General features: G+C 39.3%; 1 protein-coding gene across 3 annotated transcripts in view; it reads left to right on the top strand.

The window, feature by feature from the left end:
- The window catches only part of FAF1 (Fas associated factor 1), a 518,332-nt gene that overhangs the window by 476,011 nt on the left and 18,608 nt on the right, over positions 1–23,713 (top strand). For all 3 annotated transcript variants that reach the window (XM_045477316.1, XM_045477318.1, XM_045477317.1), the window contains one exon: positions 642–857. In XM_045477316.1, the coding sequence (XP_045333272.1) occupies positions 642–857 (216 nt within the window). The remainder of the gene's footprint in view (positions 1–641; positions 858–23,713) is intronic.

Genomic DNA, 23,713 nt, shown 5'->3' with positions numbered 1-23,713 from the left:
AACATTTGAATTTCTTTTCATTCCATTCCACTTTGTTTTTATTGTAGTAAAATATATAAAACAGAAATTTGCCTTTGTAACCATTTCTAAGTGTACAATTCAGTAGCATTAATTATATTCACAATGTTGTGCAGCCATCACCACTATTTCCAAAGTTGTTCATCACCTCAAGCGAATCTTTCCAGTCCATTTTCATGTTCATATAATATCTAGTATCCTACAAACTCTTCAGTCATTTTGACTTGGAAAATGTATGCTTTTCAAATATATTATTTACTTGTATGTCTTTTGTAAATGCTTCTAATAGCCTTAATTCATAACCTACAAAGGAGGCAATTTGGGTATTTGATACCCACGAGCCCTTCAGTAAAAAACAAATTACATTTCTTTTCTATGTGGTTACCTATCAATTTACTAATATGTCATTAAAGTGGGATTTCTTTTAATTAATTGCTTATTGGGCTAATATTAAGAAAATGAAAAATACGTGATTCTATTGTTCAAGCATCAGGCTTGGTTAATAAAGGGCAATAACTTTTTGATGAGTTTCTAGAAAGCAGCTTCTTTCTAGTCTCTCCCTGCCCCACTCTCCACAGTCCTTTCTGTTACACACTTTGACACCTGATTTTTTCCCTCTTTAGGCCATTCGACTCTCCTTAGAGCAGGCCCTGCCTCCAGAGCCAAAGGAAGAAAATGCTGAACCTGTGAGCAAACTGCGGATCCGGACCCCCAGTGGCGAGTTCCTTGAGCGGCGGTTCCTGGCCAGCAATAAGCTCCAGATTGTCTTTGATTTTGTAGCTTCCAAAGGATTTCCATGGGACGAGTTCAAGTTACTGAGTACCTTTCCAAGGAGAGACGTAAGTTCACATGCCTATTTTAGGAAATATGTCCAGTGGGAGATATCCCATCATTAGGGTTGGACAAAGTAGTCCAAGAAAAGTCCGATGGTACAGCCTACTACAAGACCACATGCCTAGGAGTACTTTGTTGCACACACCATTCTCTTCTCAGCCTTTGGAGGAGGTATGTCTTCCCAAGCCAACAGACATGTCCCAGGAGCCTATGTGAGAAATTAGGTACTAAATCTTTCTTCCTTCCTAGCTATTTCCCCTATTCAAGCATCTGTATACAGACTCAAGATCTTTCCCAAGATCTCATCTCTATATACCTCAGAGTAGATCTGAGAATTGTGTGCTTATCAGCTTAACAGTTTGATCAGGGTCAACGATTATAGGTTCACTAGAACAAGTCATGCTAAACCAAGAGTTTTTTGTGATTTGACAGTTTTTGCTGTCCTGGAAAGTCACAGAGAATGACTTATACTCATTATGTATCTGTATTTCAGCAAAGTATTTGAAAGTCTCTAATGTATTCTGGGGCAAAATAGAGATGTAATTCTATACTTAGTAGTCTCATTGCTGACTAAATGGTGGTGTCCAGAAAGTGACACCTAGAGTAGACCAGGAAGTTCTATATTCAATCCTTTATTACTCACCATGCTTTTAAGACTTTATCAGATTTATAGATTATGAAAAACAAGATTTAAAAAAAACCTTAAAATACTAAAACAATAGACAAAAATAAACCTATAGAAATTTTACAGAAATATTTAGAGATAGATTCCCACATTAGATTTAGAAAATTAATTCCTCATGTTTGGGCTGGAAAGACCATGCCTTAGCAGAAGTTATTGTTGAATTGAGCTGAATAAGCATTAATGTGTTGTGGCTGCTAACAAAATGCTAGATGCATTTTTAGAGGTATAATCCCAACAAGAAGATAATTTAATGGTCCTGTTCAGCTGTGTACAAAATAAACTCCCCCTCAAACAGTCCTTAGACTCCATGCTGAAGCCTGAAGAAAAAAGAGCATGTCTAGAGCAGAGCTGATCGGAAGATGAGGGAACTGGAAATCCTGTCATTTGAGGAACATTTCCTCTGGAGATGGAAAGGCTATGGGAGACATGATTGTTGTCTTCAGTTACTTGAAGGGCTGCCATGAAAAAGAGAGATCTTACTTTGTAAGGCTCCAAAGACGGAACTGGGACCAGTGATTTCAAAGTTACAGGAGATGAATTTGGCCCCATATAGGGAAGTATTTTCTAAGAAGGGAATATCTTGGGTCATGAAGTAGTGATTTTCCTGTCATTGGAGATAACCATGCACTACTGAATGATCCCTTTCCAGCATTACTGGACATACATGGGGAAGGATTCATTCCTGATGTTCCTACTTTAAGTGGGATAGGGCTTAGACTAGCTTACCTCTAGGATACATAGTAAATCTTAATATTCTTTGATTCCATTTTGATCCAATAATGTAAACTCTAATAACTTAGACTTCATCTAAAACACAAAAGCAAGAATTTAATTAAGGTTCATCTTAGTCCCTCACAGTGGCTGTCAGATTTGCAGAGTAGAGACAGAAACCAGTGGTATATGTTTAGCTCTACCACTCAGCCACAAAATCCCTAGGTGGGATGAGGATCCTACTACTTATATCTCAGCCAAGGACACTGGAATGGACTCCAGGTGCTAGCCATTGGTTCCTCTCTCACTAGCCCCACCTACTGCTCCAATCTCTTCCTCTTTGTTATATATAACACACACAAACATGTCCCAGGGAACACATGCATGTACGTGCTCTGTGGACTGCATGGCCAAGTAAAAAACTGCTTTAATTCTGACACTGAAGTTAAATTCTAAGTGTGTGAACACTTAGGAAAGAACCCCTGTCAAGGGGTTCAAGATCAGCCTGGTTCTCATATTTATGTTCTGTGATGAACATCTCTCTTAAAGAACTTATAAAACTTAGGAACTAACTTAGTCCCTCCCAGCTCTTGTTTGTTTGTTTGCTTGTTTAAATTTAAGTATAATTAACATATAACCTTATATCAGTTTCAAGTGTACAATATAATGATTCAATATTTGTGAACATTGCGAAATGATAGCCACAGTTGGTTTAGCTAATATCCATCATCACACATAGTTACAATTTTTTTTCCCCTTGTGATGAGGACTTCTAAAATCCCAACCCTTGGTTTTAAGGCACTCCTCTTCTGGGCCTTTCATCTGAAAGTGAAAGTACTAAAAGAGAGAAAGTCTAAGGAGCTGCTGGCTTTTAAAATTAAACTTTTTTTTTTTTTTTCAAATTAATTTTTAAACCCAATTACTGGGAGTAGCGTGGGGGGAACAAGCTCTAAAAAAATTTTTTTTAATTTTTTAATTTATTTTTGAGAGAGACAGACAGACATAGGAGCAGGGGAGGGGCAGAGAGAGAGGGAGACACAGAATCCGAAGCAGGCTCCAGGCTCTGAGCTGTCACCACAGAGCCCAACGCGAGGCTCAAACCCACAAAACCATGAGATCATGACCTGAGCCGAAGTTGGACGCTTAACCAACTGAGCCACCCAGGCACCCCTTTTTATTTTAATGGGTTTTTTTAGTTATTTTTGAGAGAGAGAGAGAGAGGAACAATCTCTAAAAAGGCTGAGTTTTATGGTTAGTATTAATGACTATATGGTAGAAATGTAGACTGTACAAAATTGCTGTTGTAAATAAGCAAGGGAACTGTGAAGTGAAATGCAGAGCTTTTTGGGCCTGCTATCTGCCCACCTTGAGCTCTACTGACTGAACACTCAGCCTTTTCAGTACAGACTATGTTAACTATGGATTTGCCCTAAATCGAGGGTCAGTCACCTAGTTTTAGAGAAAATTTACTCTTTTTTTAATGTTTATTTATTTATTTTGAGAGAGAGGGGGAGAGTGCAAAGGGTAGGGACAGAGAGAGAGGGAGAGAGAGAATCCCAAGCAGGTTCCATGCCCAGTGCAGAGCTCGACCCAACACAGGGCTCGATCTCACAACTGTGAGATCATGACCTGAGCCAAAATTAAGAGTCAGATGCTCAACCGACTGAGCCACCCAAGCTCCCCAAGAAAATTTGCTCTTCATTTAGATCTCAAGCATTCACTCTTTACACTGCTGAAGAATGCTATTCAATCTCGTTAACAGGCTCTTCTAATGTTCCTTTCACACCTAACCCCATTTCTATCTCAAACCCTATCCCAAGGCCAGTTTAGATCAAGTTGGGCCCAGCTCCCCAGAGGAAAAGTTTAACCAGAGGCTTGCTTCTGTAAGAGGATTTTTCTAAAAACCTATTCTGATCATTCCCTTTCTTGTTTAAAACAAACAAACAAACAAACAAACAGAAAACCTCATTAATAGCTCCTTATGGACCTAGGATAAGGATAGACCCATTAGAATGTTTTCAAAAACTCTCCATAATCTGACCCATACCTACCATTCCCACCTTAAGCTTTGCCTTTCATTACTTATTTCCATCACCAGGAGATGAGATTGCTCACTATTCACAAAAGACACGAGACTCTCTTGCCTCTCTGCTTCTGTATACTCTGTTCTCTTTTCCTTGAATATCCACTCTCCCCACTTTTCCTGGCTTGTTTGATGTCATCTTTTAATGCCCAGCTCAAATGTCATCGATGCTCTCTCAGAAGCCCTCCCCTTCTCCCAGGCTCCTCAGCTCTGTACCCATTGCAGTTTGTACATCCCTCTCTCATATCACTTTTCCTGTTGTTCTATGATTTCTTACAAAGGCTGTCCATATCATGTTCATGTCTATCTCCCCTGAAGTTCCCAGAACGGTACCTCACACATAACCATTTACTTGCTGTTGTGAAATGTTAATGATCTCGGTCTGTTCCTAAATCTCTGATTCCAGAGTGAACTAGAGAAGCTGTTCCAAATAAGAACAGATGCCATAGGCCCACCCAGATTCCAGACCCAGACCTAAACCCAGAAAGCCCACCCAGGACTCACTAGACCTCCTAGAGCCAGGGGTAGGGTGAGAGTTAATAGCCCTTCATCCTTTTCTAAATGCTCTTTCAAGTCAAATGACTAGTGTTTTTGCAAGGCTATTCTGTAACAGCCATCTGTGTCTGCAAGGATTAGGATCTAATTTGTAAAAGTCATCTTAAATTACAACCAAACTAAAGACTGTTAAAAAGCACATCTTAAGACCTCACCTCTTTAATAACAAATAACATAAGACTTAACTCCAGGAGTCTTATTGTGTCTTCAACCTTTTCTCCACAAAGCAGAGACTGATTTCTCACCATAGGATGGTAAACGTTCTTCTGTGCCCCCACCCTCCAATCAAAACAATACTTCATGTTAAGATTTCCCAGCTGTCCAACTATTTACTAAATGTCTGGTGGGTATGCCACTGAATTAAGCACTGTGGGACAAGCAAAATAGCAGCAGACACAGGCCTTTCCCAGCAAAGCTGATTGTCAAGGTGCTGGGAACATTGAGTTATTTGATTTTTGTTGTTGTTTTGCTTTCTGTTTTGCTCATAACAGTTACCAAGAGAAGTAGTATTCACTACCAGAGCTTTGGTCATTAAGCCATACCTCTTGGATGTGTTAGAGCCATGTGAACATCAGTGGCCCATTTGCTTACTTGGGCATTGCAAGGTAGTTGGTAGTGACGTATTTGATTCCTAAAGTTAAGGAATGATCCTAACCCCTACTACTTACTACTCCCCCTGCCTCAGAGTCAGTAAGGGGCCCCTGCCATCTTCTCAGTTCCCCTCTGGACCTACTGGGTACTGGCCCAGTGCCACTCAGTGTGAGGTTGTCAATATCCCCCAACCTTCCTCTTTCCTTTTCTCTCCTTCTTTCCCACCCCTCCTGTTCTTTCCAATCCCATTTTACTCTTTTTATTCTCCTCCCTTCTTTCCACTCTTCCCGCCTCCTTTTCTTTTTATACCATAACTCTTTCCCATTACTGTCTCCTCTGTTTTCCTTCTTTTGCCAACTCAGAGAAGCTCCAGCTGCAACTGGAAAGTGTGGTCTTTCTGTTTATAATATGACTGGAGAATACTAGGAAAGGAGGATGGTAATGGCAGATTGGCTTCAGGACTGGTGCCCTGTGTTCCTTGTCACTTATGTAATCACACAGCCCTCATTCTTGCTCTGAGAGCATTTCTTCCTCCAGACCTATAGATATGAACTCCCCAAACAGACAAACATGGATACATTCAGAAATACAGTATCAGACATTTTATATTCTAAAACAAAGTAATGAATGTATTTTTATTTTTCTCCTGCTTTCTAGTTTTTCCCCGTCCATAAGTATAACTTATAATTTTTTTTCTTTCTCTTTCTAATGTTTAAAGGAACAAGACAGTGAATATAAACAAGCTTCTAGCGGAGTAGGCCCTTAGTTAGTAAAGGTTTGTTTAAATTAACTTTGTGGGGGGAACACCTTACAAATTTAGGGTATGCAGATTCGTTCCTCTGTTACCCACCCACCTTTATTACATTAAGCATTAAGCTCAGTGCTGGAAATACAGGACTGGAAAATAATGACATAATTCTTGCCCTTGTAGAACTTACAGTCTGTATCCACAAACTACTGCTGGATGATGTTTGACTTTATCGATAACACAAGGATGTCCTTTTTGCCAACATAAGGAAATAGAAGTAGTTTAATTTGTATTTCGTTCATGTATTTGTTCTTCCATATGACAAAACATTTGCTGAGCAGCTACTCTGCCAACCTCCATACCAGACGCTAATGATACAGAAATAAAAAATTGTTACTGACCTTGAAGAGTTCATATTCTAGTGAAAACACACATAAAGCAAATTGCATTACAAATTATACCTACAGTTGGAAAGACAGGTAATTTCACCCTGCAGTGGTAAGGAAAGGCATTATAAAGGAAATAAATTTGAACGGAGTCTTGCAGAGAGAGATGTTGGCTGAGTAGAAACAGAGCATAGTTAAAAATAAAAGTTTTGGTTGCAGTTCGACCTGTATCTGAATCCCACTCCATCAGATACCTGCTGTGTGACACTGAGCAACTTACTTGACCATGCTGAATGTTTATTTCTTCACCTTTCTTTCTTTGAAAGAAAAATAATAACATCTATCTCAGAGAGTTGTGGAAAGAATTAAATAAGAGAACGTAAACTGTCCCTACCACATAGTAAATAGTATCTGCTGTAATTACCTTAAGTGGAGAGAGGCAGAAGAGGTAGGAAAGGCTTACAGCTAAAGAAAGCATGGTAGCAATGAATTCTTTCTTTAGAGCAATGATGGATACTTATGTTAAAAATACCCAAATGCTCTAAACCAGACAAAATAATGTATCATTACATTACATTGGAATCGTTACTATATTTGAAAAGGATCTCAGAGATATCAAAGCAATGCTGTCATGTTACAGATGGAAGAATCAAAGCATAATAAAATGATGCACTTTACTTATATCACATGATCAATTATAAAAGCAGAGCCAGCACTAAAACCCAAGCTTTCTTATGGCCATTGCTTTTTAAGATCACTGGCTTCTTGGAGCACCTGGGTGGCTCAGGTGGTTCAGCTTCCAACTTCTGCTCAGGTCATGATCTTATGGTACATGAGTTCAAGCCCCACATCAGGCTCTGTGCTGACAGCTCAGAGCCTGCAGCCTGCTTCAGATTCTGTGTCTCCCTCTCTCTCTGCCCCTCCCCTTCTTTTTTTTTTTAATTTTATTTTTTATTTTTTTAAGTTTACACCCAAATTAGTTAGCATATAGTGCAACAATGATTTCAGGAGTAGATTCCTTAGTACCCCTTACCCATTTATCCCATCACTCCTCCCACAACCCCTCCCGTAGCCCTCAGTTTATTCTCCATATTTATGAGTCTTCTGTTTTGTCCCCCTCCCTGTTTTTATATTATTTTTGTTTCCTTTCCCTTATGTTCATCTTTTTTGTCTCTTAAAGTCCTCATATGAGTGAAGTCATAGATTTTTGTCTTTCTCTGACTAATTTCACTTAGCATAATACCCTCCAGTTCCATCCACGTAGTTGCAAATGGCAAGATTTCATTCTTTTGGATTGCCGAGTAAAACTCCATTGTATATATATACCACATCTTCTTTATCCATTCATCCATCAATGGACATTTGGGCTCTTTCCATACTTTGGCTATTGTTGATAGTGCTGCTATAAACATGGGGGTGCATGTGTCCCTTCGAAACAGCACACCTGTATCCCGTGGATAAATGCCTAGTAGTGCAATTGCTGGGTCATAGGGTAGTTCTATTTTGAGTTTTTTGAGGAACCTCCATACTGTTTTCCAGAGTGGTTGTACCAGCTTGCATTGCCACCAACAATGCAAAAGAGATCCTCTTTCTCCGCATCCTCGCCAACATCTGTTGTTGCCTGAGTTGTTAATGTTAGCCATTCTGACAGGTGTAAGGTGGTATCTCATTGTGGTTTTAATGTGTATTTCCCTGATGATGAGTGACGCTGAGCATTTTTTCATGTGTCGGTTGGCCATCTGGATGTCTTTGGAGAAGTGTCTATTCATGTCTTTTGCCCATTTCTTCACTGGATTATTTGTTTTTTGGGTGTTGAGTTTGATAAGTTCTTTATAGATTTTGGATACTAACCCTTTATCTGATATGTCATTTGCAAATATCTTCTCCCATTCTGTCAGTTGCCTTTTAGTTTTGCTGATTGTTTCCTTTGCTGTGCAGAAGCTTTTTATGTTGAGGAGGTCCCAGTAGTTCATTTTTGCTTTTGTTGCCCTTGCCTCCGGAGATGTGTTGAGTAAGAAGTTGCTGCAGCCAAGGTCAAAGAGGTTTTTGCCTGCTTTCTCCTCAAGGATTTTGATGGCTTCCTGTCTTACATTTAGGTCTTTCATCCATTTTGAGGTTTTTTTTGTGTATGGTGTCAGAAAGTGGTCCAGGTTCATTCTTCTGCATGTCGCTGTCCAGTTTTCCCAGCACCACTTGCTGAAGAGACTGTCTTTATTCCACTGGATATTCTTTCCTGCTTTGTCAAAGATTAGTTGGCCATACGTTTGTGGGTCCATTTCTGGGTTCTCTATCTGTTCCATTGATCTGAGTGTCTATTCTTGTGCCAGTACCATACTGTCTTGATGATTACAGCTTTGTAGTACAGCTTGAGGTCCAGGATTGTGATGCCTCCTGCTTTGGTTTTCTTTTTCAAAACCGCTTTGGCTATTTGGGGTCTTTTCTGTTTCCATACAAATTTTAGGATTATTTGTTCTAGCTCTGTGAAGAATGCTGGTGTTATTTTGATAGGGATTGCATTGAATATGTAGATTGCTTTGGGTAGTATCGACATTTTAACTATTTGTTCTTCCTATCCAGGAGCATGGAATCTTTTTCCATTTTTTTTTTTTTTTGTTTCTTCTTCAATTTCTTTCATAAGCTTTCTATAGTTTTCAGTGTATAGATTTTTCACCTCTTTGATTAGATTTATTCGTAGGTACTTTATGTTTTTTTTGTGCACTGACCCTCCCCTTTTTGAGCCTTATCTGTCTATCTCTCTCTCTCAAAAATAAATAAACATTAAAAAAAAATTTTTTTTAACCCTCCAGTGGTTTTAATGGCCTACCAGAGAAAGTCCAAACTCCTTACCGAAGCATACACAATCTCACACCATGTCCTCTTCCTGCTCAGTTCTTCTCCCCTGCTCCCCACCTCCCATGCAGTTACTTCCCTACCACATTCATCTCATCCTTAAGCCACAAAAAACTGCTTGCCTGAGAGAAACCAACAGGTGTCACTCAGGTGCAAAATGCACTCACAGAGCTACCTTATCCCTTTTCTCGTCAGCTTTGGGAGGCAGCAAGGCAGTCATTGTTAGTGCCAGTCAGAGAAAGTGGGGGCCTCAGGTACAATGGCTTGCTTGAGAGCATACATCCAGTTCATGACCACTGAGGACTAGAGACAAGGCCTCTCAATTGCTTTATTTCCAAAAGTGATGTTGTAAGGAAAGATGCTTGTGGCATATTTTGACCACAGGACGCTTGAATTTATAGGTTGAAGTCATCTGCTAAACTGTTCATATAATATTTACAGAAAAAAAACTAAATAACAAAACATTTAAAAGAATAATATAGTTACTTCTAAATAGGTCTATATGTGAAACTAATCTGGTATATTAGCAGTCTAATTAAAGGGAGAAAATACTATTTCTAGCAAGAGTGGTTTATATTTCTTCAGGTTAGTCATTTTGTTTAAGAAATGTATTATTTTCTTTTTTTTTTTGAAATGTATTATTTTCTAAATTATAAGTTTTGTTTTTAAGTAATGAGATGAAGCATCCTATGCCTTAACAATGCCTTACACACTGACTCAGTCTGAAAACTCATAGTTCTTAGGTGTCTGTGCTTGATTGTTGGAATGATTAAGGAGATGGAATAGAGAAAGGCAATGATATAGAGGAAGGAACATTGGGCTTGGAATCAAAAGATCATTTATTAGCTGTACAACCTTGAACAAGGCACACTCCCTTTCTAAATCTCAGTTGTCTTGAAACAGAAGCAATAAATTCTGCTTCTCCCAGGACCATACCATGGCTCAAATAAGGCAATGTATATAAAAGTGTTTTATAAACTGTGAGATATGAAATATTAAAAGTGATAATGATCATGATGATTATCCAATAGCCAAATGTTCAGCATAAATTTTTTTAAAATAATAGTATTTATTGAGGTTTTTACTATACTAGGCACTAATCTAAGTACCCTATATGCATTATCTCATTTAATCCTAAAAACTATTCTGAAGGTAAACATTCATCCTGTCCTCACTGAGATGGGGAAATTCAGGCATAAAAGAGGTTAAGTAACTTGCTCAATGTCATAGTAAATATCAGAACCAGAAACAAACCTAAGTGTGTGACTCTAGAGTCTGCTCCTAATCCCTATGCTACCATGCCTCCTGATTTATTCCAAGGAAGTAGTTTGTCATCTAAAAAAATACTTTAAATGTGTAAATGAAACTCAGTTTTACACATTTGAAAAGATTTCATCATCTCTGATTTTTCATATTGTCTTTGTAATTCCTATTCCAAAGTCACAGCCAGATGTAGGTAAAGTATATACTTAGTTGTATTTCACACTCTGTTTACCAGAAAACTTTTATTTTTCTAGACACTGTTAAGTGCCAAGGAATAAGGCATGGTCCTTGCCTTTGAGAATACCTGGGTTTCTCATACAAAAATAATCCCCATAATGCAGTTCATGCAGTGAGTTCATTCTAAGAGTAATTAGACAAAAAGGGCAACAGAAGTCAAAGTTGACCAAGATGCATGCTGACCTGGGTGATCAGGAAAGGCTTTGTATAGCAGATAAACAAAACTTTTGAGATGGATAGGGTTTTTGGTGGACTGGTAAGAGGAGAACATTCTCCAGCAGCCAGGACAGCTTGAAGAAAGAAGCTAATGTTGGAAAGCACAAGGCATGACTAGATAGTGGCATGCAAACTAGATTAGTTGAAAAATGGGGTTTGTATATAGTCAAGTTCTAGGAAAAGGCTAAGGGGGATTGTATTAAACCCAGAATACCAGGCAAGAGAACTTGGCTTTATTTCATGTAAATTTGTTGAGCAAGGTAGTGACATGGTCATCATGGTATCATCAAAGTAAGAATAATTACCTGTACATTACTCCATCGTTCGTAAATTCACATTGCCTGGCACATTGTAGGTACATAATAAATGTCAGTCCTCTAATCTCTTCTCTATCTGCCCTCATTATCTAGGTGATCTCAGTCTTGTAGCTTTAAATGTCATATATACAGTTACAACTCCAAAGGTGTATATCTCCAGCCCAGGCTCTCTCCTGAATCCAGATACTTATACATACAACTGCCTACTCAGCACCTCCACTTCATGTCTGGTTGACATTTCAAATTAAACATAGTCAAAACCAAACTCCTGATCCCTCCCCTCACCCAAATCTGCTCCTGTCATAGTCTTCCTCGTCTCATTAAATGGCAACTTCATTCCCCCCCTTTTTTTTCAGGCCAGAAACCTTGGAGTCCTGCTTGACTCTTCTTTCTCTCATTTCTCCATCCAACTCACAAGCAAATTCTGTTGGTTTTATCTTCAAAATATATCAGAATCTACTTCTCGTTGACTCTACAACTAACCCTAGGCCAAGCCACTATAATCCCTTGCCCATATTATTGCAGTAGTGTCTTAACTGCCTGCTCTGCCTCAACCCATGCACCACCCACCCTACCCCTTCATTTTCTTTTTCTGAAAAACCAAGAGACTTTTTAAAAAATATATAAGGCAAACCACATCACTTCTTTTCTCCAGTCCTGTAATAGTTCCCCATCTAGTTCTGAATTTTTGAAAGGCCCTCCCTGATGTGACTCCCTGGTATATTTCTCTTACCCCACTCAATTTTTTCAAGTCATCTTGGCATCCTTACTATTTGTGAAACACAACAAAACATTTTCTCACTTTAGGGCCTTGCACTTACACTTTCTTCCTCTAGAAATATATATTGCTCATGCCCTTACGTCCTTCAAGTCCCTACTCAAATGATGCCTTTTCATTGAGGCCCTTTCTGACCAACCCATATAAAACAACAGCCTTCCTTCCCTCCTTTCAGCAACCCCTCTCTTTCTAAATGACAACCGTTAGGCTATCTACCAGTTATTGAGTTCCCACTGTGTATCAGTAACTATGCTATGCACTTTACAGGTATCCTCTAATTGAATCCTTACAACCAGCTTATGAAATTGGTATTAACTTTATAGTTGAAAAAATTAAAGGCACAAAAAGATTTCAAACCCATGTCCGAAATCTATTATACCAAGCAAATATTCCCATTTACAGATACAGGAACTGAAACTTGTAAGTTAAGTGTTTCGACCAAGATCACATAGCCAGGAAGTAGAAATTAAATATCAAGGTACTGATTCTTTCCATTCTATCTCACTGGAAGCCTGGAAAAATGAATTGACATAAAGAAAGACTAAAGCCAGAAGAATAGTCAAGGGATGCTGCAGTACTTAAAATGAGATTGATAAAAATGCAGCCAAGCAGGGGGAGATTAGAGAGATGCTTAAACATAGTCTACTAACACCTGGACTAAGTATTTTGATAAATGGTTCGATAGTTTCTCCTATGTCATCTTTACTTGGGGTCAGAGAGATGTTGGTTCTAATGCTGGCGCTTCCATCTATTTGCTGAGGTACATTAAGTACATTATTTCTCTTTGCTATATTTCAGTTACTTCATCTTTCAAGTGAGGATAGTGTCATGTGTCCTCACTAATATATTGTGATAATAAGATCAAAAGTGATAATGAAAACACCTGGTAAAGGGCAGAGGTCCATGCTGCTTGATTTGGTAATGCTGAGTTCCTTTTATCCATTTCCAGCAAGTCACTGCTTTTGCCCTGTCTCTAACCTTTAAAAAATAAGTTTTTACACACATTCCTCATTCCTAATATGAGGGTGACCTGCATCTTGTGACTTGTCTCTTCCTTGGAAGGAAGTCCATTATTTATTACAGCCCCTCTAGTGCAGGAAGAAATGTGTTCTGAGTATTGACAATCATGACAGGGAGACAGCATGATGATATAAAGAACCAGTTATTAGGTAGACCTTGGGCAAGGCACATAGCCTCTCTAAACTTGTTTCTTCACCTGTAAAAGACAGACAATGATAGCCATGTATGAAGTGATGTAGAATTAAGAGAGGTGATTTGAAGGCAAGGACATAACACATGGTAGGTACTCAGAACATATGATCCTTTAAGATGTATAGACCTTGTGATCGCAAGAAATAACACCACTCACCAGCTGGACATGACCTGGGCAAGGCACTGTGTGCAGGATGAAACCACACCATCTCGCTTTCAGCATACTTTCCTTTAAGTGAGCATATTCTCTCTTCCTTCATGTTACTGTTGCCAGAAAGCAGAATTGTCCTGAGATTACATGGAAACATAACTAAACACCAAAGAGGTTTGCAGTGAAATGTACTGGCACAATTTCCTGCTTACCTTCAAGAGGAATTGGGTGTGAGCCTTCCAAAAATGGGTGAATCTCTGATGTGAAAGTTTTCTTTGAAATTTTTGTGGCTGATTTGGTGACCTCTTCAGTTCTTATAGCCTTTTCTACCTCTCAGACAGGGGAATTAATAATTATTAATATCCTACTCTGTGCCAGAACCTGTGCCAGACACTTCAGAAAGTATTCTCTCATTTAATCTTTATACAAACCCTAAGGCATAGATAGTAGCCCCATTTTACAAATAGGACAGCTGTGGCTAAGAGATGTTAAGTAATATTTCCAAGATCACATACATAGTAACTGACATAATTGTGAATGAAACATCCAGAGTGTATGCTTTTTCATACAACGTGTCAGGGGTTCCCAAGACCACCTCTAGGTCTGATGATTTCCTAAGAGGACTCACAAGACTAAGCATGTAGTCATACTCATGGCTGTGATACAAACCAAAATCAACAAAGAGGAAAGGCACATGGGGAGAAGTCCAGGGGAAATCAGGGACAAGTTTCCAAGGGTCCTCTCCCAGGACAGTCATACAGAATGAGCTTAATTCTTCCAGCAGTGATTTGAGACAACACATGTGAAGTGTTGTCAGGCAAAGAAGCTTATTAGGGACTTTGTACCCAAGGTTTTTAATTGAGACCTGATCACAAAGGCAGGTACCCTCCACTAAGGTATGAGAATTCCAGAAGAAAAGTAGGTATTCAACACAAGCTATGTAGTTTGCACAGTGTAGACTTATTGAACCACACCAGTTCTGGGAATGTTGGAAACCCTCCTGAAAACCAAGTTCCTGGACACCAGCCAAAGGCCAACCTTAAAAGCAAGGCTTTCAAAGAATATCAGTCTTTTCTACATATATCACCCCCTTTACTCTTGACCAAGACATTTTTACAGAAAAGTAAGAGCAACTTGCAGTATGGGTCCCAGTTATGCTTTTTAGAGGTCCTGGACTCCACCAGTTAAAACAAATCCAGGGCACCTGGGGGGCTCAGTCAGTTAAGCGTCTGACTTCGGCTCAGGTCATGATCTCACAGTTCATGAGTTTGAGCACCGCATGGGGCTCTGTGCCAACAGCTCAGAGCCTGGAGCCTTGTTTGGATTCTGTGTCTCCCTCTTTCTCTCTGCCCCTCACCCACTCACACTCTGTCTCTGTCTCTCAAAAATAAATAAATGTTTAAAAAAATAACATTGAATTAAAAAAACAAATCCTATTAATCATTAAAGTCCATCTTAGAAAGTAAGGTGGCTTCCTCCTTAAGTTTCTATATTAACCTTTTTTTTTTAAACCTGGCACAAGGCATCAATTCAGGGATAGCACAATTCTAAGTTGAAGCTGACCTGAACACCTTCCAGGGCTGAAGCAGTGTCTTAATATCAGGGCACACACAAGAAGTACAATCCCAGAGAGCATACATGATACCCCTGGAAACAAAATCTATAATTAATTGTTAGAGCACCCCGAGCAGGACATGCATTAGGCCCAGTGTGGTACCTGCCCCCCACTTAGGTTCTCAGTCAGTCCAAACAATTTAGTTCGGTCCTTGGTTTCAGAGGGACTGCCTAAAGCAGGCAGTCTCAAATAAATTTGCTTGTCCATGATACCAGTTTATCTGCCTCATGAGTGTACATGACTTCTGAAGGTGTTTTGTGTGAAAGTGATGGTGGTGGGCTACTGCCTTCTGTCTCTTAGTCACCACTGTCATTTGTGATTGTAGACTCAACATTGAGTTTGAATTCAAAGCACTTGCAACAGCCTGGAAAGCCAGCATGGGGAGTTTTCCTTCAGGAAGAGAGGAAAGTTTCCAGGAATAGTTTTGAAAAGCAAACATTTTAATGCCTTCCTCCCTCCTCTACACCTCCCCAGGTGCCAGGGTTTTGTTTTGTGTTTTCTCCTTTGTTACAAAATCAGTATATCCTATATTTAGCAATCATAATTTTATTTATTTTTTATTTTTAATGTTTATTTATTTTTGAGAGAGACAGAGTGCGAGCATGGGAGGGGCAGAGAAAGGGATACACAGAATCTGAAGCAGGCTCCAGGCTCTGAGCTGTCAGCACAGAGCCTGATGTGGGGCTCAAACTCACAAGCCACAAGATCATGACTTGAGCTGAAGTAGGACACTTAACCACCTGAGCCACCCAGGCGCCCCTATAGAAAATCATTTTTATACAACTTCACCAGAAAGACCCATCATGTTTAGGAATTGGTCAGGTCAAAATCCTGAATTACAAAAAATTTTCTAAATGAGTTTACATAACCTCCCACCCCTTTTGTCCTGTTCATTTATCTGGTGAGCAGCCTAGAAAAAATCAATTCCTTTTTGAGCACAGCAGCAGTTAAAAATCCAGATTGTCTTTCTAAGGTATGCACCAGAGGAAAGGTCAAAAAATAGAGTCAAGCTATTTATTAGTCTGTTGTTGCAAACTGCAACTAATCTGGGAAGTTGAACACAAGTCAACCATAGTAAGACATCCCCCAAAGGAAGTCGAGTCTGGTCTGTCAGGAATGGGCAGAGGAGTCACACTCCTCGTGGTGTGCCCTACCCCAACTTGCAGCTTTTGTCAGGAATCACAAATTAGGAATGCAGTCATTCTCTATACCAAATATAAGCCAATCAGCAGCTTGATTTTAGATGGTCCTATCAAAAAACAAACCCTTTCCTATGGGCATTTGTATGTGACCCAGATGATACAGATAATACTCATGATATTTTCAGAATTTCAGGTCCCTTGGGGTGCCTGGGTGGCACAGTCGGTTAAGCGTCCGACTTCAGCCAGGTCACGATCTCGCGGTCCGCAAGTTCGAGCCCCGCGTCGGGCTCTGGGCTGATGGCTCAGAGCCTGGAGCCTGTTTCCGGTTCTGTGTCTCCCTCTCTCTCTGCCCCTCCCCCGTTCATGCTCTGTCTCTCTCTGTCCCAAAAATAAATAAACGTTGAAAAAAAATTTAAAAAAAAAAAAAAAAAGAATTTCAGGTCCCTAAAAGCGGTATCCTAAATTTACAACAGTCACACAGTCAAAGTCCTGTTCATTGAGCCTCTGCTTGCTTTCATTTCACCACTGCACATTCTGATGCCAAAACAGCTCACAACAGACAGTGTCAGGTTTTTATTTAAAGTCAAGTCTAGACAATTAGAATCTGTGGACTTAGGAGTCCCAAAAGAAGCCAGCAACTTTTCTTCAGCAGCAGCAAAGACAAGATGCTGCAGGACCAGGCAGCAGTGTTCTAAGTTCAAGTAACAAGCAAGGCTTTCCTAAGCCCTTTTGGTATTGTCCAAATTTACCTACTCAAAAATATGCACACCACACTGGAAAATCACCAGCCTCCAAAGATCAGAGATCTAATTGTATACAAGCTCATTAGCAAACTAAAAATGGGTTGTTTTTTTTTTAATTCTTTTCAGTATTTATTTTTGAGAGAGATAGCGTGTGAGCAGGGGAGGGGCAAGAAGGGAGACACAGAAACTGAAGCAGGCTCCAGGCTCTGAGCTGTCAGCACAGAGCCTGATGTGGGGCTCAACCCCATGGACTGTGAGATCATGACCTGAGCTGAAGTCTGGCACTTAACCAACTGGGCACCCAGGGGCCCCAAAAATGTTTTTTTTTAATTCCCAAGGTGTATCTCTATCTGGAAATTGCTTTTCTTTCCAATGTTATCTCCCTTTTTCTAGAGGCTTCAATAAGCAAAAATCCTTAGTTCTGGAGATTTGTTCTGTTTCCAGTACTCAGAGTTTAAATGCTAACCCACTCGCCAGTGGCAAAATCAAGGAAGTAGTTAGTGTTCTACTAACAATTTGCAGCTTTCATTGGGATGATACCTCTAGCATTTATGAAGTTAGAAGCATGTAATGTTTTATATCCATTTTTTACCACATATCCAAATACAGTAGCCACAAAACCATTTTTTTAATCCTCCTCTTCCCCCCTCCCTCCCACCCCTTTCTCATAGAAAATTTATTCACCTAGCAGTATATTTAGCATTTACAGGGTTAATATTAAGCTGCTGGGGAAGACCCCTGCTGGAATGCAAGGGAAGTGGGGAAGAGAGCAGTTCTTGGCTGTTGCAGCAACTGACCTAACAACAGCTAAGCTGCAGAAATGGCTGGAGTGTTTTTCTCCCTTTTCCCCCTCTGGTTTATCTAAAATTATGCTCCAGCCCCGAGAACCAATTTAACTCTTTTCTTCCTCCCACCTGAAGGAGAGAACAATAAAAACTTTGCATTTCTGGCCTATGCAAGGCTCACTTTTGGAAATTTTGTTATCCTTTCTCTTGTCACCTAAAAGAGAGAGCAAAGCCAAAGGCCTTACAAGGTTGCACCTTTTTCCTTCACTTTAGTTAGCATAACCTAAACTAGTTAAGGGAACCATGAAGCCAACTCTCCTAGATTAGATCTATCATTTTAAAATACCATAGGTAACTTTTACCTCTCACAACAGATAGCACATGTTTCATACCATGGATGAATGACTTCATATCCACTCAGGCACCAAAGGTTGACCATTCCTTATCCCTTCCAACTTTCTTTATCCAAACAATGCTTTCACCATATTTCACCAAAATCCCACTTCTGACACCAGCTGACACTGTGACTATTCCAAGGTTTGATAATTCCTTAGCAGAACTCATAGGACTGAGCATCCAGTAATATTTATGGCTATGATTTATGACAGCAAAAAGATACAAAGCAAAATCAGCAAAGAGAAAAGGCACATGGGGCAAAGTCCAACAGAAACCAGGCACAAGCTTCCAAGGGTCCACCTGCAGTAGAGTCACATAGGACATATTTAATTTCCCAAGCAAGGAAGCTTATTAGGGACTCAGTACCCAGGATTTTTATTTGAGGACTGATCATGTATGTACCCTCTGCAGTGGCATGTCCCAAAATTCCAGAATCCCAGAAGGAAAGCAGGTGTTCAGCAAAAATTATATTGTTTCCACAAACAGTTTGGGCATAGTGAGACACTCTTACCAGTTCTGGGAATAAGTGGGAAGCTTCTCCAAACCCAAGTTCCTAAATGCCAGCCAACGGCCAACATTGTAAGCAAGACTTCCAAAAGAATAGCTGTCAGGTCTGCTATGTTAACCCTTCTCTGCACATAATTTTATAATTTTTTTTATAATTTTATTTTTTTAATATTTTCACATCTCAAATTCATTTCTGGGGATTACTAGTGGATATGTAGGTGGAACTCTGTAAACTGGGAAGCTTCTAAGCGTTTGACTTTGCCTCTTACCTTCACTTGTAACAGAACTTAGTCCTGTAGTGAAGGGTCAAAGTAGCCTCCAAAGAATACAGTTGATCCTTGAACACCATGGGTGTGTTAGGGGTGCCAACCCCCTGTGCAGTCAGAAATCCACGTATAACTTTTGACTCCCCAAAAACTTATGTACTAATAGCCTACTGCTGACAGGAAGCCTTACCAATAACATCAACAGTAATTTAACACATATTTTTTATGTTATATGTAATATATGTTGTATCCTTGCAATTTAAGTAAGCTAGAGAAAAGAAAAGGTTATTAAGGAGAAAATACATTAATAGTACAGTGCTATATTTATCAAAAAAAAATCTACACATAAGTGAACCTGCTCAGTTCAAACCATGTTGTTCAAGGATCAGCTGTACTAATAAGCACCAGTTAACCCTGTATTGTCAAAGGAGATTTTCAACAGAACCTGAGAAAAGCACAATCCCTGGAGATTGGCATCTCCTAATTCTAGAGTGCCAACATACTCAATATAAACTTGCCCCCAAAATCTGCAGTAGTCTGCTAAGAGCCTCTGCAGTTGTCTTTCAGGGTTTAGCCACTTTCCCTCCCAGAGAGAATACTTTCTTCAAACTGGCTACTTAAAATAAAGGAGAAGTTGTTGGTATTTATTTTTCCTTGCTTGTTTTATAAGCAAATATAAATCAACACTGTAAAGATGATTTATTCAACACTACCTCTTCTTTTCAATCACATTTCAGAGGCATTGTATCCTGAAACAAGAGCATACACAGGCTGTGGAGTCAAATGGACCTGGCCTTGAATTCTGGATCAGCTTTCCATTGAGTGATCTTAGGTTACTTAGTCTCTTAGTAAAAATGGGAGTATCAATACCTACTTTAAAGGATTGTTGTGAGCATTAAAAGGAAGACAAATGTAAAATATTTAATACATACAGCATTTGCCATATAGTTAGACTCTAATAATAGTAACTGGTATGGTGGTAATGGTTATTATTTCTCTGCCCACCTCTTCTTTCCTATCCTTATTTTTTCTTTTATGTTTTGGTTTCAAGAGGACAGGATCTCGGTCCAATATTAACTGTTTGGAAACTACCAGCTTTCAAGTAAAGATATCAAACAGTGTGCCTTACAGGCCTAATAATAAAAGTTTAAGAGTGGTGTTCAACTAGGAATATCTAGAGTTTAATATCTGCCTTCTGTTTTACCAAACCAGCAGATTTCTTTCATAGTTGGAAACATTTCTAAATTAGTTTATGGTGTTTTTCCTAGGGTAAGAGACAGGCTTATTTCCTCCTGGAGATTTTTACCTAATTTATGTCAGAGTTCTCCAGGGTCTGCTCTGTGTAAGTTCACTTGGGCAGTATCTGTACTGCATCTTATTTGCCTTTGCACCTCCTTTTCTGGCACTGAGCTTGCACAGGCCTACCACAGAGTAAGGACCCACGAAGATCTGACTATAGGATGGACAGAAGGATGTATGGATGGCACACTATGGTGGGTGTGATGATGATTATGACATGGTCTTGACCTATAAGGCCAAGTCTGGTAGAGGACATAAGGCAGGAAATCACCATAGCAGGCATGTGCCAAGCTAGGCACAACATGAAGAAGAATACATTGCTTTGGCTGAACAGAAAGGTCTTTGTCAGTAGTACAGATTGTGGTGAGCACTGTATCTGAGGTTAAGAAATTACTGTATTCTTACTTCATTCTGTGGGCTATAGGGAGCTGTTGGTTTTAGAACTGAGAAGTACAGTTTTCATTTTTCACAGTAGTTATGTTGTATAAAGTTGCCACAAACACTGAGTTACCAAATACTCAACATTGTTCCTAAGGTAAATACAGGGTTAAGTTCCTATGAGCCTCTGGTTATAAGTTTTCATCAACCAATCAGTATGTAACTTTGTTTTATGTGTGTTTCTGTTCAAAGACATCTTATTTAATATATAGTGTTTTTAACAATGAATCATGGCCAGCAATACTATAGCCCATGCCTGAAGTTTATCTGGCACACACATTTTCTCCATAAAGCATATCACAGTCTTCTTAAACTTGGGAATACTAGACTGCACTTCAGCAGTATGCTTGGGGGCCATTTGAAACTGCAAAATCACCCCAAAAAGCACAAAAATAAAAAAAAAACCATGTGACTAAATCTACCACAAGAAGGACATTTGTTTACACTATCAGAGCTGAAACAATAAAACAGAGTATTGCCTTGTTTGACCTTGGTTGGGAACATGTGTATCAGGCAACTCAAAATTTTCACCACTCTGCATGTGTTCTCAAATGACTACGAAAGTACTGCACATGTTGATTTTGGAGTTACAAATAAATGTTAACAAGTAGATTAATTTACAAATTGTAGGATCTGGAATAATGAAGACCAACTATAATATGAGCTGTGTAGCCTTTTAGGAACACTTGCATACTATTTTCAAAAATACTTCTACCCAGGGGTGCCTGGATGGCTCAGTCCAACTTCAGCTCAGGTCATGATCTCACAGTTTGTGGGTTCAAGCCCTGCCTCAGGCTCTATGCTGACCACTTGCTCAGAGCCTGGAGCCTGCTTCAGATTCTGTGTCTTCTCTCTCTGCCTCTTCCCCGCTCATGCTTTGTCTCCCTCTGTTTCTCAAAAATAAATAAGTGGTAAAAAAAAAATTTTTTTTTTAAATACTTCTACCCATAACTTAAAGTTAGTCTACATTCATTAATTTGATAAACATTTAACACATGCCTAGTTTTACCAAGTACTCGCTAGGTACTAAAGATACAAAGATGTGACCAAAAGGCCTTACAGATGAATGACCAAATAAAGATATTCAAAGGTCAAAAATGTTGTGATAGTCTATACTGGCTATAGTGGGAACCCAAGGAACAGTAGAGGGTTTAGTTCTACTTGAAGGTCAGTAGAGCTTCACAGAAGAAACAGGATTTGAACAAGTGTTTTTAAAAAGGAACAGCAATAAAAAGAGTATACTCTTGATACGTGAAACAACTTGGATGGATCTCAAGGGCATTACGCTGAGTAGAAAAAGGTAATCTCAAAAGGGTGTACATACTGTATGACTCCATTTATATAACATTCTCGAATTGACAAAATTATAAGGATGGGAAACAAATTAGTGATTGCCAGGGAATAAGGATAGAGGGTGTGGTTGTAGGGGATAGGTGTGACTATAAATTTCATAGTTTAATTCTGTATCTTAATCATAATGGTGGTTACCCGGATCTGCACATGAGATGAAATTGTACATAACCATTCACATACACACCCTCAGATGAATACACATAAGAACTGATAAAATGTGGGGGCGCCTGGGTGGCTCAGTCGGCTGAGCCTCCGACTTCAGCTCAGGTCATGATCTCATACTCTGTGAATTTGAGCCCCGCATCAGGCTCTGTGCTGACAGCTCAGAGCCTGGAGCCTGCTTCAGATTCTGTATCCCCCCCTCTCTCTGCCCCTCCCCTGCTCATGCTCTGTCTCTCTCTGTCTCAAAAATAAATAAAAACATTAAAAAAAAAAAAAAAGAACTGATAAAATGTGAATAAGGCCTGTAGTCTAGTTAATAGCATGATGCCAGTGTCAGTTTCCTGTTTTTTATCACACTATAGTTATATAATATGGTACCATTGGGTGAAGGCTGAGTCAAGGGTACAAAGGACTCTACTATTTTTTTTGACATCCTGTGAGTTTATAAGTTTTTCAAAATAAAAAGTTAAAAAAATAAATGGACATTTGCCAAGCAGAAGCATGAACAAAAACCATAGGAATATAAGCCAGTCTATGTTGGGGAACTGCACACAGTTTTCTGTGATAGAATTTAGGATATGAAGTTGGGCACAGAAAGAATTGAGATAAGAGATGGAAAAATACTGAAGAGTCTTCTATGTATTAATCTAGCAAATATTATTTGAGCACCTCTTATGCACAAGACATTAGAGATATGATAGTGAATAGGCTAGACAATGTTCTTGCCCTCACAAAAAACAACTCCACTGGGATTTGAACTAGTTAAGGTAGGTGTTAACCCTTGTAATAAAGATGAAATATTTAGGCTTACAGCTGCCATGTGGCTAACACAAATTGACATAGCTAGTAAGTTGCAGAGCAGTGGCTCCACTTAGGTCTTTTGATTCCATATTTTTGCTTTTTTCTTATCGTCTAAAGCTTGTGGATGTTTATTTAGAGGAATTAGAGTAGAGAGAGCCTGGAAAAATGAGACCAGATAGAACTATTGCAGTAGACAAGACAATAAGCTGTGGAAGTATGAACTAAGAGGGCATCAACAGGGATGAAGAATGGGGCACCTGCGTGGCTCAGTCAGTTAAGCAACCAACTCTTGATCTCAGCTGATGTCTTGTTCTCAGAGTCATGAGTTCAAGCTCTGCTTTGGGCTCCATGCTGGGCATGAAGTCTACTTTAAAAAAAAATAGAGATGAAGAAATGGCAGAATCAGGAGAAAGGAATAATCAATGGGATTTGGTGATTGTCAAACTAGTCAGTGGTGGGGGGTGGGTAGAAAGGAGTTGTGAATGATGAGAAAGATGGTTTCTACTGTGTACAGAAATCAAAGAAGACTGCTAAGGAGGCAAATTTCACTTGAGACAGATTTGTTGAGTCT

Source organism: Leopardus geoffroyi, chromosome C1, assembly GCF_018350155.1.
Source record: "Leopardus geoffroyi isolate Oge1 chromosome C1, O.geoffroyi_Oge1_pat1.0, whole genome shotgun sequence".
In the NCBI taxonomy this organism is placed as follows: Eukaryota; Metazoa; Chordata; class Mammalia; order Carnivora; family Felidae; genus Leopardus; species Leopardus geoffroyi.
The sequence above is the reverse complement of the archived record's forward strand: the minus strand, read 5'-3'. Positions and strand labels throughout refer to the sequence as shown.